Source organism: Paroedura picta, chromosome 1 (genome assembly GCF_049243985.1).
Source record: "Paroedura picta isolate Pp20150507F chromosome 1, Ppicta_v3.0, whole genome shotgun sequence".
NCBI classification, from domain to species: domain Eukaryota; kingdom Metazoa; phylum Chordata; class Lepidosauria; order Squamata; family Gekkonidae; genus Paroedura; species Paroedura picta.
The window spans coordinates 149,890,782-149,904,951 of NC_135369.1; the positions used below are offsets into that span (position 1 = coordinate 149,890,782).

Here is a 14,170-nt window from a genome sequence, read left to right on the forward strand (position 1 = left end):
ATCATTCCACCCGGATCACGTGCTAAAACCCCCGTGCATAATGGGTCTTAGGGAACTCACTGGCATGGGCAGCTCTCACGTGGCAGGGATCTGTAGCCTCCAAGCCTCAGAAGGAAGTGAAAGGAGGAGGGGTGGTCAGGGGTGGGGGACTGGCTGGCCTCTGAACATACAGGCAAGCTGGTTGGAGGAGGATGTGCTCCTCCTCCAAGGCCTTACCAGAGATATTAAGTGGAACAGATTTTTGGTCCCAAAACTACTGGGAAAGAATAACTGTATCATGCACATGATATTCGACCGATTGTATTTCTACACCAGTGACAGACAAGAGATATAGCAAACTGAATTTCACTACAGGTAAATAAAACAAAAAGGAGTCGTACCAACCTGAGATTCCTTATCATATAAGTGTCCAGGGACTAGAACATAAGACTAAGTACATGAAGTACTTGTCAAATAAATCTTATCACAAGACTTTTTGCCTTTCTTTTAGTAGACTACGACCTAATTAAATGGTGATGCGAGTCAGATGGAGGAATTTACTCATATGACTTCTTGCGTGCCCCTAATCTCATTCAAACCCGGTTGCTACCTGGTTTGTTTCAGAGGTCCGGTGAAGCCTGAGCCACTTCCAGCTCCTGAGGCCCCTAACCATAAAAAAAATTTAAGATGGCAACACACAATGAATATAAAATCAAAATTCACAAGAAATAAGAATATGGCAACAAGTTGCAAACAACCCTTCCATGGAGTATCCAGGCATGAGATGAATAGAGGTGTTTTGTCATTGCCTTCCTTTGAATAGCAACCCAAGGCTTTCATGGTGGTCTCTCAGCCACTGATGATGGTAACCCTGCTTAGCTCCCAAGACTTCATGAGCTCAGGCTTGGGACAATCAGGCTGCTGCCAAAGAATAATAAGCATTGAATCTGACGTCATGATTGACATGCCTGAACTTCCCCAAGAAGCTAAAGTGACTAAAGTGAGGCTATTGTACTTTAGTCACATTCTGAGAAGACCAAAGTCACTGGAAAAGACAATAATGCTAGGAAAAGTTGAAAGAACCAAGAAAATAGGAAAACCCAACTTGGAATAGAGTGACACAGCCATGGCCCTCAGCCTGCAAGACCTGAGAATAACGGTTAATGATAAGATGTTATGGAGGACGTTAAATCATAAGGTCAACATTAAGTCTCAGAAGTGACTTGTTGGCACTTCTCTCCCCCCCTACAGAGACAGCTCTTGTCAATTCTTAGAAATTAATCATGGCTGGTCCTGGATAGGTCTTGAATAGGAGACCACTAAGACTGTTTCTGCATCAGCAATATCATTTGGGTTTGCATTTTCAATGTGCTGATTTTTCCATCCGCATTAAAATCCACTTTTCCGAATTGCCCTGACTTACCGTGCATTTTTAAACTTCCCAGTAACAATGATTTAACCTGTCAAGGCAGAATCTAATTCAGGGCTGCCCAGTGGGGAAACGTGTGGATTCAGTTTTCCCCCTGCACTATCCATTTTGTGCACACCCCTTTCCTTGCTGCTATCTTCCCTCTCCCCTCCCTTTTCTCCCACCCTCCCTCCATTCTGAAAAACCTGTTTTTTTTTTTTAATAAAGGGAAGATTGCTATACAACAGTGTTTCTAAGTGTGTGTGTTTCTAAGTGTGGCCATAGATGTGGAAAGCATATTGTGAATTTCAGCCTGGGAAATCAGGGGAGGAGAGACCAAATGTGGATAGTTGACTCCACATGATAGCATTCAAAGGAAATCCTAAGCAAGGCTAAAACAAGCAGAATGGTCTAAGGAAGTCCAGGCTTTCTATACAGAGGCAGGCAATAGCAAATCACTTCTGTTACTCTCTTGCTTTCAAAACCCTCTGGGGTTGCCATAACTTGGCAGTTACCTGATGGCACTTTGCAGTGCCACCAATGTGAGGTTCCCTTTGAGTTTGGGGCTCAGACCAAGCGGCCCTCCTGGCTCTCCCTCCAATTGGCCCTGCTGTTGCATATGTAAATTGATTGTGTGGCTCATTCGTGCAACATAAATCTGGGGTATGGATCTCTGGAGTCCTAACACGGTGCATGAAATAACTGAGCCAAACAGATGGGCACATGCATAGCTGTATGGGTTGGGGCTTCTGTCCCAATCAAAATCGTGTTTAAAGCAGGGAAAGGGCTATGCCTCTGGAATCTGGTACAGGAACATCATGTGTAACATGTCCACTTTTGTTGCCTAGTCACAGTGTGTGCATTTGTATGCTAAGTACATCGTTCTGTGTGACCTGTCAGACAAACATATCACTTAGACCAGGGGTAGTCAAACTGCGGCCCTCCAGATGTCCATGGACTACAATTCCCAGAAGCCCCTGCCAGCATTCGCTGGCAGGGGCTCCTGGGAATTGTAGTCCATGGACATCTGGAGGGCCGCAGTTTGACTACCCCTGTCTTAGACACTGTATAAAGTGCCCTCTGTGCGGAGATTGCATTCTATTTCCTGCCCTTGCCCTCTAAAGGTGGCCTTGCAGATCCACCTGCCGACTGTTAAATAACAACCCACAGGGACGTGGCTGTTTTCACATTCCGGGAGGAGCTGGCCCCAGCGGCACGAGGACACAAACGTTCTCCTCCGTGGCTCAAGCAGGCCGAGGCGTGCGGCGCAGAGGTGCAAGCTCTTCAAACCCGGCCGGCCGGCCGGCTTGCCAAGGGCATCGTCGAGAGCAAAGGCCTGCCTGCCGCCGCGCGCTCAATCCCGAGCGTGTCAGACGAGCCTCATGTTCGTTTCCCCTTCGCTGCCCATGAGGAAGCAGGAGAGGAGGGGAGCCCGCTTCCCCACCGGCCCTTCCGCGAGCCTTTGCCTCCTTCTCCGGGGCGGCAAGACATGCCCGGAAAGAGGAGCAACGCAGCCTCTAATCCCCAACCACGGCGGCTGCAGTCCTGCCGGGAGCTGCGTCTGCTGAGGCGTCTTTCCCTCGCCGGGTCCCCTTGGCCTTGCGGGGGGGGGGGGAGAAGTGCGCCTCTCAGGAAGGGGCCAGACGGCACACCTCGACCCACATCCGTGTCCCCCCCCCCCCTTTGCCTGCAGCTCCCAGCAGCCATTTCCACTCCGCAGCCACTTGTGATGTCATCGTCGCCCACTGGGCAGCCCGACCCAGAAGCCCCCCAGAATGAGAGCGAATGCGAAGCCCCCGCCCTCCCCTCCTGACCAGCCAGCAGCAGGAGCAGCAAACTTCGGTGGGAGTTCCCTTCCCTTCCCTTCCCGCCTTCTGCCTGCAGACCCGCTTGCCTGATGGGCTGCAGCAGCGGCGGCAGCGGCAGCAGCGACCTCCCACGCGGGTGGCGAACCTTCCCGCGGCGGGGCATTGCTGCGATGCTGGAGGTGCAAGACGGCAGCAGGCGGCGGCGGCGGCGGCCGCAGCAAGACTGGGCTGCTGTACTGCAGACTCCGCTCCGGTGGGGTGCCCTCTCCCTGTCTCCAGGCAGGACTGCAGCTTAGGTGCTGCTGCCTGATCCATCTGCACTTGGCTCCAGCCAGCCGCGCTCTCGCTCCCGAACACACACGCGCGTGCAAAAAGAAAAAAACAATTAAAATCAGATAGAAAGGAAGAGGGGGGGGGGGAAATCCCCGCCGCTAGAGCTGCTCTTGCTGCTGCTGCTGCCGCCGCCGCCGCCTCGTCTGCTGAGTCATGGGCTGCGAGTCCCTCTCTCCTCCTCGCGGGATTCATTGACACGTCTCAGGGCTGCGCCTGCTGCAGCCCGGATTCCAGGGCCACAAGGACCAGCGAGGGCTCATGCGCCTCCGCCGCCGCCGCCTCCGCCTCCGCCTCCTCCGCACAGGCAAGCTGCCCTCTCGCCGCGTCCCTCGCCAAGGCTCACGTCGGTCCTCGGCCAGCATCACCTGTGCCCCCCCCCTCCGCCCAAGCCCCCGACCCAGGAAGACGAGAGGGGGGCGGAAGCTGCCCGCGCTCCTGAGCCATGATCGCCGCCGCTTTCTTGGTGTTGCTGAGACCCTACAGCATCCAATGCGCCCTCTTCTTGCTGCTTCTCCTGCTGGGGACTGTGGCTACAATTTTATTCTTCTGCTGCTGGCATCGTAAGCTCCAGAAAGGGAGGCATCCGATGAAATCCGTCTTTTCAGGACGCTCAAGGAGCCGAGGTAAGGGACGCGTGGAGCACGCAAGCATTGAGAGGAGAGGAAAGGGCGGCGGGGGTGGGGTGGGGGGGAGCTGTCAGGGAATCCCCCATTGCCTGTCCAAGGTGTGAGGGGTTTGTGTTGGAGGCGGGTGGTGTGGCTGAGAAGGATGGTCGAGAAAGCGGCTTTGGAGAGAAACAGAGCCTGCGGCAGCCTAGTCTCCCCCCCATCCCAGGATTCCAATGCCAGGCTCCTAGCTGGGAACCCCTCACCTCTCCCTCAGTTGCTCAAGAACACTAGAACTTTCCCATCAACTTTGAGGGGATGAATCAAAGATACACGCTGGCCGTCCCTGGCTCTACTTGGCAGGGAGCTTCCCCACCACTCCAGTGAGTGTTTGGATCTTCTAAGCACACAGCCAGTAGAACTTGAAATGACCCCGGAACAGAGAATGATGCAGTTCTGACTTATTTTCCCCCGACCTTTCCATTCCAGATGCTGTCATGCGATCCCATCACTTTCGTTCTGAGGTAATTTATTTAGCGCGCAATCTCAAGGTCAGAACAAGTTTTGTTACCAAAGTACAACTCACTTAAAGCATTTGTTTTTTTCTGTTAAAAGTACCAGGCACCTTCTAATAAGCATCACATTGAAATCTTGCTATTTTCATACGCTGTTTTACTGATATGATTAAATATCCTGTTCGTCTAATTCTATTTTGTGTGTATATGTAAGAATACCCCCTAGTTTTACAAGGCAATTAAATATAAATGTTATTAAGAACATTAAAGAATCATAGGATTGACTTCAGATGCTTGATGGTTTGTCATCAGCCATGTTCCACAACATGTAATAAGTTTTCACTAATAGTTAAGTTTTCACAATATGAAAACTTAAATATTAATGGCATTAACATTATTACTTTAGATCAGGGGTAGTCAAACTGTGGCCCTACAGATGTCCATGGACTACAATTCCCTGGAGCCCCTGCCAGCATTCGCTGGCAGGGGCTCCTGGGAATTGTAGTCCATGGACATCTGGAGGGCCACAGTTTGACTACCCCTGCTTTAGAGAATCAGTGTTGCCCATGGGAGTGAGGACTGACAGCCTTCCAATTTTCTGCTGCTGCAGTGATAGAGCTGTAGAATAAGAGACTCCCATCTTCCCCTCTATCATACAGATCACAGAAAGTTGTTTCTGCCAACAAGGGACATAGGACCGCTCTATGCCCTAGTTGGCTTTCTGCATTCGTTTGCTATTCAGACATTCTTGGAGTCCTGTACAGATTTAAGGAAACAGAGCACATCTAATCTTGTCACAACTACCCAAGGTTATTTAATGCTTCTGGCCCTTATTTTTTTTCTGCTAGACTGATTTTTTTTACTTTGCATTGGTACATTAAGAATATCCTTTCAAAGCAATTTACTGGGATGCTTTCCTAGAGGGGTATCTTTATAGGGCTGCCTTTCTCTCATTGCTTGTGTTCAAGGACAATTGATTCTCCCCTGAAATAGTAGCCAAATCCCACTGGAAAATTAAAATGTTCATCAAATTACTTTTTCTCTCTCACTAGAATGACTGCTCTCTGAGCTTCAAAGCTTGGTTAAACCTTCATTTAACATTTCCGCTGCAATAATTAATAGATTCTGTTATCAGTATTGTTTCTACTAAACATTAGTTTTGATTTCTGGTTGCCATTGCAGTCCAATCCTGGGCATGTTGACTCAGAGCTGACTAGGCCTACAGACATTTGCTTGAGAGTAAGCCCCTTTGAAACCAGTGCTACTTATTTCAGTGAAAACATCCATGTTGTTAAACCCTTAAAATGTTATCTTAGGTCTCCTACTTGGAAATGTCTCCTAAATGGAATTAATTCCTGAGTAAACATGTATAGGGTCTGTTTGCACAGGAGCAATTCAGCTGAAGTTAAGTGTTTTAGCACCCCACCCAAAGGTACCAGTGAAAGAGTTAAGCATTCAAAGAAATTTCTCCTGGTAGGCTATGTGGAACTTGAGATTCTTAACTGGCTAGATTTTGGCTTAATTTGAAGTTGGGCTATTATGTTAAATTGGAGTACTAATGTCTGAAGGTTGAGGTGTAACACACAATATGGAAGTCTTTATAGTACTTTGTGAACCTCCTCTACTAATTTAAAATTTGCTTTTTAGTCTTACTGTACTTTTAGTAAACCCTCCTTTTAACCTGCTCTTTTGCGGGGTAGGACAATTTGTGGCCCATGGATTATAATATTGCTAGTGTTTATGATTACATCAGGAAAAGAATTACAGTAGAGTCCACATTTATCACTTCTAACATTTATTTAATGCTTAATTGCTTTACTTTGAAATGTGCATAATATTATTTTTAAATATTGAGTCCTTGAATAGTTGAGTACCATTTAGAAAAACCCTTTAAGTATAAACACACAACACACACACAAAAGCTGTACTAAAGCTGTAGCCTGCTGTTTTTTGATTTAATAAGTAATTTTGTAATTACAGACCCCACATGTGAAATAGGAAGTAACTTAATGACTTTGAGTTTTAGTTATTCATCTCCTGAACTATGATTTGAGACATGACTTATATCACACATTGTGTGCATACATATAATATCATTCTTAAAAATCAGTGTCAAAAATTGTACTATTGGGACACGTTGAATGAGAGGAGTGCCAATAAAAATGAAGCCTATAGCCCATCCCCATTCTTTTTAATGGAATATACGTCCTCAGAAGTATGCTGAGGATCACAAGTATGAAATAGGAACATTTGTCACAGATAATAGCAAATAAGCTTTTATGGAATTTTTGTGGATCCTACTCAAGTTATGACTCACTCTGAAACATTTAAAGATTGACAAACTACTTAAATAAATGAAGATGAATGTCTGCCAAGTCTGCATTAAATAGATCATGGAAGAAATCTAGAAGTTAAAAATCAAAAGTACCTCCAGTTAAATAGCAAAAGCAAGGCAATTATCTTGTGTTCAAACACAATAGTACACAACAGTATATGAAAAAATGCCTAGGCTCATCTTCGTAGTGTTTTTTAATTTTTTGCTCATTTTGTTGTAGCAGGCCATCATGGCTACCAGTCTGGACTTCATTATGCTTATAGTACATTCTTCTTCCACCGTGTATCAAGGGGGCTTTCTTAGGATTACTTGGTGGCCTTTTGTCTCCTGCTCCAGTTCTGTTTAGCTTCATTGAGGTTGCTGCAGCATGTGGCCTTCATCCAATTAATGGTGGGTCAGTTATTTATTTATTTTGATCCTGCTCTTAATCCAAGTAGATCAGAGTGGTGTACATAGCCCTCCACATTATTACAAGTATAAATTCACAATAAACGAGGATAGACTGAGGGAGAGTAATTACCGAAAAGTTACCCTCGTTTGTGAGACACTGTGTTTGGCCAGCAGTATGTCAGGCACTGGGGACGAGTCACATGGTGACCACTTGCAAAAATTATCTTCAGGGTAAGAATAAATCCACTTGCTTAATCTAGGTGACTGTAAAATATGATTTGATTACTGTAGACCCCTGAGGCACATATGAGGTGTATCTCTTCAAGCTGCTAGCCCAGAAATAAAGGAACTGTGGAGGAAATAATATCTAACAGAACACGCTGACATCTATTTTATGGAGTGTGGGTTGGTCCTTAAAGGAAACTAGCCACTGATGTTATGGTAGGAACTGTGGCTCAGTGGTAGAGCTTATGTTTGGCATGCAGAAGATCCCAAGTTCAGTCCCCAGCATTTCAGTGAAAAGATCTTGCAGCATAAAAAAGGTCTGCCTGAGACCTTGAAAAACAGCTGCCAGTCTTAGACAATACTAACTTTGATAGACTGATGATCTTATTCAGTATAAGGAAGCTTCATGTGTTAATGTGACAGAAGCAACAAATAGCAGAGGAAAAAATGTGCTGGCCCTTTAATTGCAGCTTAATGAATGGAAATGGAAGCTTAACCATAGTATGGAGGTAAATAACATCACCTGGAGCATCCTGTTAAGACTTATTGAAGGGACACGATATTTTTCACAGGTCAGGTGGCAACCCTTGTTGCTTATTGGGGGCAGAGTGTGCACTTGGGTCCTCTAGACCAGTGGTCCCCAACCCTTTTATCACCAGGGACCGGTCAATGCTCGACAATTTTACTGAGGCCTGGGGGGGGGGTAGTCTTTTGCCGAGGGACGTCGCTGCTGCTTGAGTCCCTGCCCCACTTGCTTTCCCGCCAGTGCCTCTGACTTCCTGCTGCCTGCTGGGGGGCACTGCCAGGAGCAGCTGTGCAGTACCATGCCAAGGGGGAGCCCCAGCCATGGCAGCCGCTCAAAGGTGAGCCGGCGGCAGAGTGGCAGGGCAGTCCCTGAGGCAGCAGCCGGGGAGAAGGACCAGGAGGAGCCGCGGACCGGTACCGACTGATCCATGGACTGGTACTGGTCTCCGGACCGGGGGTTGGGGACCACTGCTCTAGACAAACAAGTGTAGTTAGCTTCTTAGAATGAAATTAATTTCCAGGTCAAATACCTGGAATCAGAGTTTTAGCCCACCATTCCCAAACATCCACCAAAGCAATTATCTAGTAATTTCATTGTACTGTACTGTTTTTTTGTACAGACTGGCCCTCACTGTTTGATATCTAGTTTTCATATTGAAACATATGGGCTCATCCCTAAAATTGCTGCATAAGCACCATCCCCATGAAATATAAGTTGTTTGAAGATTGCAGCCTTAGGCTATAATGCTGCATTTCCTGGGTGCTTGAATGTCTTTGACTTCAATGGAATTTAGCTGTCTGTGCAGGAGTACTGCCTTAGGCATTCAGAAGTCAGAATGTCCAGTTGACTTTCAATGAGCCTTGACTTTCCCGTGTGTATAAGGGAACAGATTTTTCAGAGAGAAATGCAGATTAAACCAGCTCTCTTCATAAGGCTGTGAAACATATGCAACTCTATAAAAGTAAATTAGCAGGTGATAACCATCATAATGATATGGAGACTATCTCCCTGGTGACTGAGGTGCCAGAATGCAGGTAGAGATTGGACAAAACTTGGCAGTGTTTGCTCTACATGTGGGCCTTCAAAGTGCAGCTGGTTGGCCATTGTGTGAAATGGGATGATGAACTAGATGGACCATTGATGATACAAAAAGGCTGCTGTTTTATTCTTAATATATATATATGGCCTGTGAGTCAAATAAAGCCTACTATGGTTTCCTGTTGTATGACTCTCAGTCGACCATATCAGTTCGTGTCATTGTTGTAAACTCTGGAGAGAAACTGAAGGATCCAGTATGAGTGCATGACATGGACCCATAACCTTGTCTCCTGTCCCAGTGCTAGGCAACAGTCATGGGAATCTCCAGGAGGAAGAAACTTGTGTCTGAATTAGTTGAGTTATTTATTCAAAGTTGATCATGACCCTGCTGCTTAACTCATGGGCTTGTGAAAATGTATCTCATTACTGAGCACATAGTTAACATTTAATTAATTAATTAATTATTGTATTTATAGCTCACTACTCCCAATTCGAGCTGGCTTGTGGCAGGTAACATGGTAAAAACATAATACATCAAGATAAATAGGTCATTTTATTGCCATCACAGTATCTGCTGTATACTGAGACTACACTCAGAAGTAAAATTCATGTTGTTGCAATATTACACTTGTGATGACAAAGTGGTGCAATCACTGGAATATGAGTCAGTATGTTTCCCTCTCACATGAACTTTTCCTTAATTGTATATGTGTGTGTTCATTATGATTCTTGCAGTGCAATTATAAGCACAGTTATACTCTTCTAAGTCCTTTGACTTTGGTGGTTTTAAAGGTGTAACTTTGTTTAGAATTGTATTGTTAATTTCTTGAGCATAGGCAGAGTAATAGGTTCCTTATTTACTAGCCCCCTTATACACAGATGTGATAGTAGGACTTTGTAACCTATCAATTTTTTTCCTGACTATTTGGTGAGTCCCAAGACCAGGCGAAGTCTAAATGTCCCTTCTTATATTGCAAGAATAACATCTCAGGCTCATTAAATTCTATATCAGGGCTATTTCCTCTTTAGGCAAGCCAGTTGCAAGCAATCATAAATACCCACCAGGTATTCAGTAAGAATAGCATCCTGAGTTTATAAGCTTGTATGGACCATCCATTGTTCAGAAATCTCCCACATCCATCTTCATGGCCACAAAGTAGATCCCAGAACTTCTTTAAGAGTCTAAAACTTTGGGACTCCAGTGTTCTCTCCCTCCCCCCAGTACTTCAAGCAAAACTCTGTTCCTCTTTGAAACAGAGTGAATAAAAGTCTCAGAGCAGACTTTCAATCCAAAAGGCTTGGTGGTTTTATTAAAGAGAAATTACTAGACTTACTTTGCCTAACTTCCATACTCCAAAACTAACTTACAGAGTAAACCTTAAGGAGACAGAAACCTTGAGCCTTACCAGTACAGTTGCATCTTGTGGTAGTTCTGGGAGACAGGTGAAGATGAAGTATCAGTACTTCTTCACTAGAGGAAAAACAAATCATTAGAGGAAAAATATAGCCAGGTATCTATGCTTGAAAAAAATAGAACTATTGTGAGTAGGAATAATCTCGTCCAGGTTGGTTTCTTGACCTGATGGTTCCATGATTAATGTTTATACTGTCCTAATGTAGATAGGATAATAGGAATTCTCCTGACCAATTTATTTCTGAGTTTCTGTCAACCTGCCCACTTCCATTCTGATCTCTTCTGCTGATGAAGAATATATACGAGTTCAGGCCTCAAAAGATTTAACCGGGGCCCTTGGATTTGGAATATGAAAAAGTGCAACAAAGCAATGAATATATGTTGTGTTTTTGTTTCTCTATTGGATAACCACAACCAAACCCCATGCTTTTATGGTTATGAAAAGACAGTCTAGTACAACATTCTGAACCAGGTGTGCGAGCCAGGTTTGATTCCCTGCTCCTTCTCCACATAGCCAGCTGGATGGCCTTGGGCTCACTATAGCACTGATAGGGTGTGTGTTGTGAGAAGAGAAAAGGGAAGGTGAATGTAAGCCACTTTGAGACCCCTTCAGATAGAGAAAAGTGGCATATAAGAACCAACTCTTCTTCACTGTCATAACTATTATTATTAATTATTGTTATTAACAATAATCTTGATGATGATGCCAGCATTATTAAAGTAACTACAATGTCCTAAATTTTTCTTCCGTTTGAAGTGCTTTAATCTACTGTATATGGAGATATTATATTAATTATAGAAAATCCTGATAAAATTGCTAACGTCTCTAAAAACCAAATTAACTTTTAAAAAGTAACCTCATTTCACAAGACCACTAGACAGTCTCTCAGGGCACATGTGTGGTGAAGATAATGTGCAAAACAGGCCTTTTCATTGCTTCAGATGCAGCCACAGAAAGAATTGTTTTTTGATTGTATCTGACAATCTTTTGCCAACCAGAATTGTTGGTAAAGGTCAAAGTTGAAGAAAAAAGAGAGGCGCTTGATCATTTCTTCAACCGTATTGCCAAAAATTCCCACTGCATTAACTGACTCACTTTATTTCATCACTTTCTTGTTTTAGAGGATGCTTTGAAGGTGCGGAAATGGCAAAGCCTGATCAGTACAATCTGTATTACTTCTAGGGCTTGTGATGGCTGAGTGCATGAGGGAGGAGGCTTAACTCTTCCTTTCTAAAGGGAACATTGAGGATATATTTAGGGATGTGCACTGATGCACACACAAGTTCCATGATAAAGATACCCCATTCATTTGAACTGAGTGGACAGAGCTACATCTTTATGCACAGACTATGTTTTCTGAGGTGGTGGGAAAAGCCTTGCAGTGAGGACTCTCTGTAATGTCCCCTCTGAAGCTTGCAAGCTTCCCCTCTGAAGCTTGCATACAGAGATTATTAATTCCCTGGTAAGATTTTGTAAAATGACAAGTTCAAGGTCTGATTTCTGTTGGTGATGCAATGATCACGTCAGAAACTAAATGACTGTGCCAAAAACTGATGTTAAGAGCCTAACACTTGGTTCATGATGTTCATGGACAAGCTTAAGGCCTATGAGCTGTTATGGGAAATGGGGGGAAATCCTTTCCATCAATTGATCTATCCAGCCAGCCAGCCCTAATCATAATCATCTGAAAATATATAAATATGTTGTCATTTAGGGTTACAAAATATGGGGTTGGGTAATTCCTGGAGAGTTCAGCGTGGGGAGGAAAAAGACCTCAGCAGGGTATGATGCCATAGGGCACATCCTACAAAGCTTCCATCTTCTGGATATTTATCAGTAATGAATATAAAGATGGGGTGCAAACTAATGACAAAATTTCTGCATGCAAGTCACATTGTATTTGACTGTATGAGAGCCAGCTTGGTGTTGAGGTTAGGAGTGCAGGCTACTAATCTGGTAAGCTGGGTTCGATTCTGCGCTCCCCCACGTGCAGCGAGCTGGGTGACCTTGGGCTCCCCACAGCACTGATAAAGCTGTTCTGACCAAGCAGTGATATCAGGGCTCTCTCAGCCTTACCCACCTCACAGGGTGTCTGTTGTGGGGAGAGGAAAGGGAAGGCGACTGTAAGCCGCTATGAGACTCCTTCGGGTAGAGAAAAGTGGCGTATAAGAACCAACCCTTCTTCTTACTTCAAAGTATTCCAAATGAACTTGGTGGGATTTCTTGAGGAAATTGTGTAGGATTGGGCTGTCTTTAATTTTCTATAAACCTAGAGAAAGATTTTTAGTTAGTAAACAAAATTCCATCTGGACAAAGAAATTGTCACTGGCTGTCCAAGTCCCAGAAACTGTAGGGTCTATATGAGGTATTCTCTCTTTATAACCTTTCTGCTTTTGGGGCTCTGTGATCGTTCTGTTCATCCTACTTCCCAAATACTCAGCTCCCAGCTCCCCATCTCATTGTAGCACATCCCTTCCTGTCTCCAAACCCTGTGTGAGTTTTCTTTCTTAGCCAATTCTGTCTTCTGCTTTCTTTCTTCAAAATGTTAACTGCTTTAGGGTTGCAGCCATATTCTATTGCTCAAGAGGAGTTCTACTCATGCCAATATACCTGGCACAACTTCCACTCAGGATTTTTATTTAGCAGGGCTGGTACTGACAGGATTACCTCCCCCCCCCATGTAAAGGAACAAAAATATAATTATTAATTCCCAAAGCTTTGAAGAGACATATATGTGCTGCTTAGCTTCTTGAATAGTTCCTGCCATAGCAAGAGATGACATCTATGTTTTCATTTGTTGTAAAGATAAGATGCTTATATGCATCTGGTGCTGAAAATAGGTCATGGAGAGAGAAAGAAATTTTGTATCGCACATTTCTGGGAAACAAAAACCCAGACTGCTGGATTTTGACAGCTACTTCCTCCCTGTCATTGGCAGAGCCCTCTTCAGTGTATTATCACAGTCAACCCACTTTCTACTTACTACAACGGCCAGCTAAAAATACCACTCTTGTTGATCATGAATTGCCTTTGAAGGCTTGTACTAGAATTCTATAGTAGAATTCCAGGATTATTTACAAGTAGGTGAATTTATGCAGAGCTCTGGTGAAAAGAGAAATCAGCTAAGCATCTAAGCCGAATTATAGCTTTATGTCTGATTTGGGAGATGTGTATTCAAGGACAGATGAAAGCATACAGTGCTGGAGACAGAAGCAAACCTCTGCCTTATTTTCTCAGTGGATTGGATCCATTGTATTTGGACACCATTTCCCCCTTTTAGTACTAATCTGTATTATATTAAGCATTGAGAGTTGAAGGAGCATAGTTATGAGGAAGGCAATCCAGGATGAAAATAATGCTTTCTTTATCATTATGTACAAAAAGATTTTTAGTTAAGAATTTATCTACAGAAGTCTTATATAAGGAACAATATTTTAAAATTTATTGTTTTTATTTAACAAGATTTTTGACCCTGCTTTTCTGCCATCATAGGGCCACCAAAGGTGACTAACAAACTAAAACATTCCAATTAAAATCTCAGCAAAAATAAGTTATTAAAACCAACACTCAAATGCATTATTCACAAATACAAA

At 44.1% G+C, this 14,170-nt stretch overlaps 1 protein-coding gene across 28 annotated transcripts in view; it reads left to right on the forward strand.

The window, feature by feature from the left end:
* Positions 1-3,614: 3,614 nt before the first annotated feature.
* The window catches only part of DST (dystonin), a 404,883-nt gene continuing 394,327 nt past the window's right edge, over positions 3,615-14,170 (forward strand). For 5 of the 28 annotated variants that reach the window (XM_077308252.1, XM_077308232.1, XM_077308258.1 and 2 more), the window contains exons 1-2: positions 3,617-4,151; positions 4,623-4,684. In XM_077308252.1, the coding sequence (XP_077164367.1) occupies positions 3,971-4,151; positions 4,623-4,684 (243 nt within the window). In that variant the 5' untranslated portion in view covers positions 3,617-3,970. Of the gene's footprint in view, positions 4,152-4,622; positions 4,685-14,170 lie in introns of all 28 variants that reach the window. The other 23 variants (XM_077308223.1, XM_077308177.1, XM_077308187.1 and 20 more) reach the window with 12 other exon arrangements.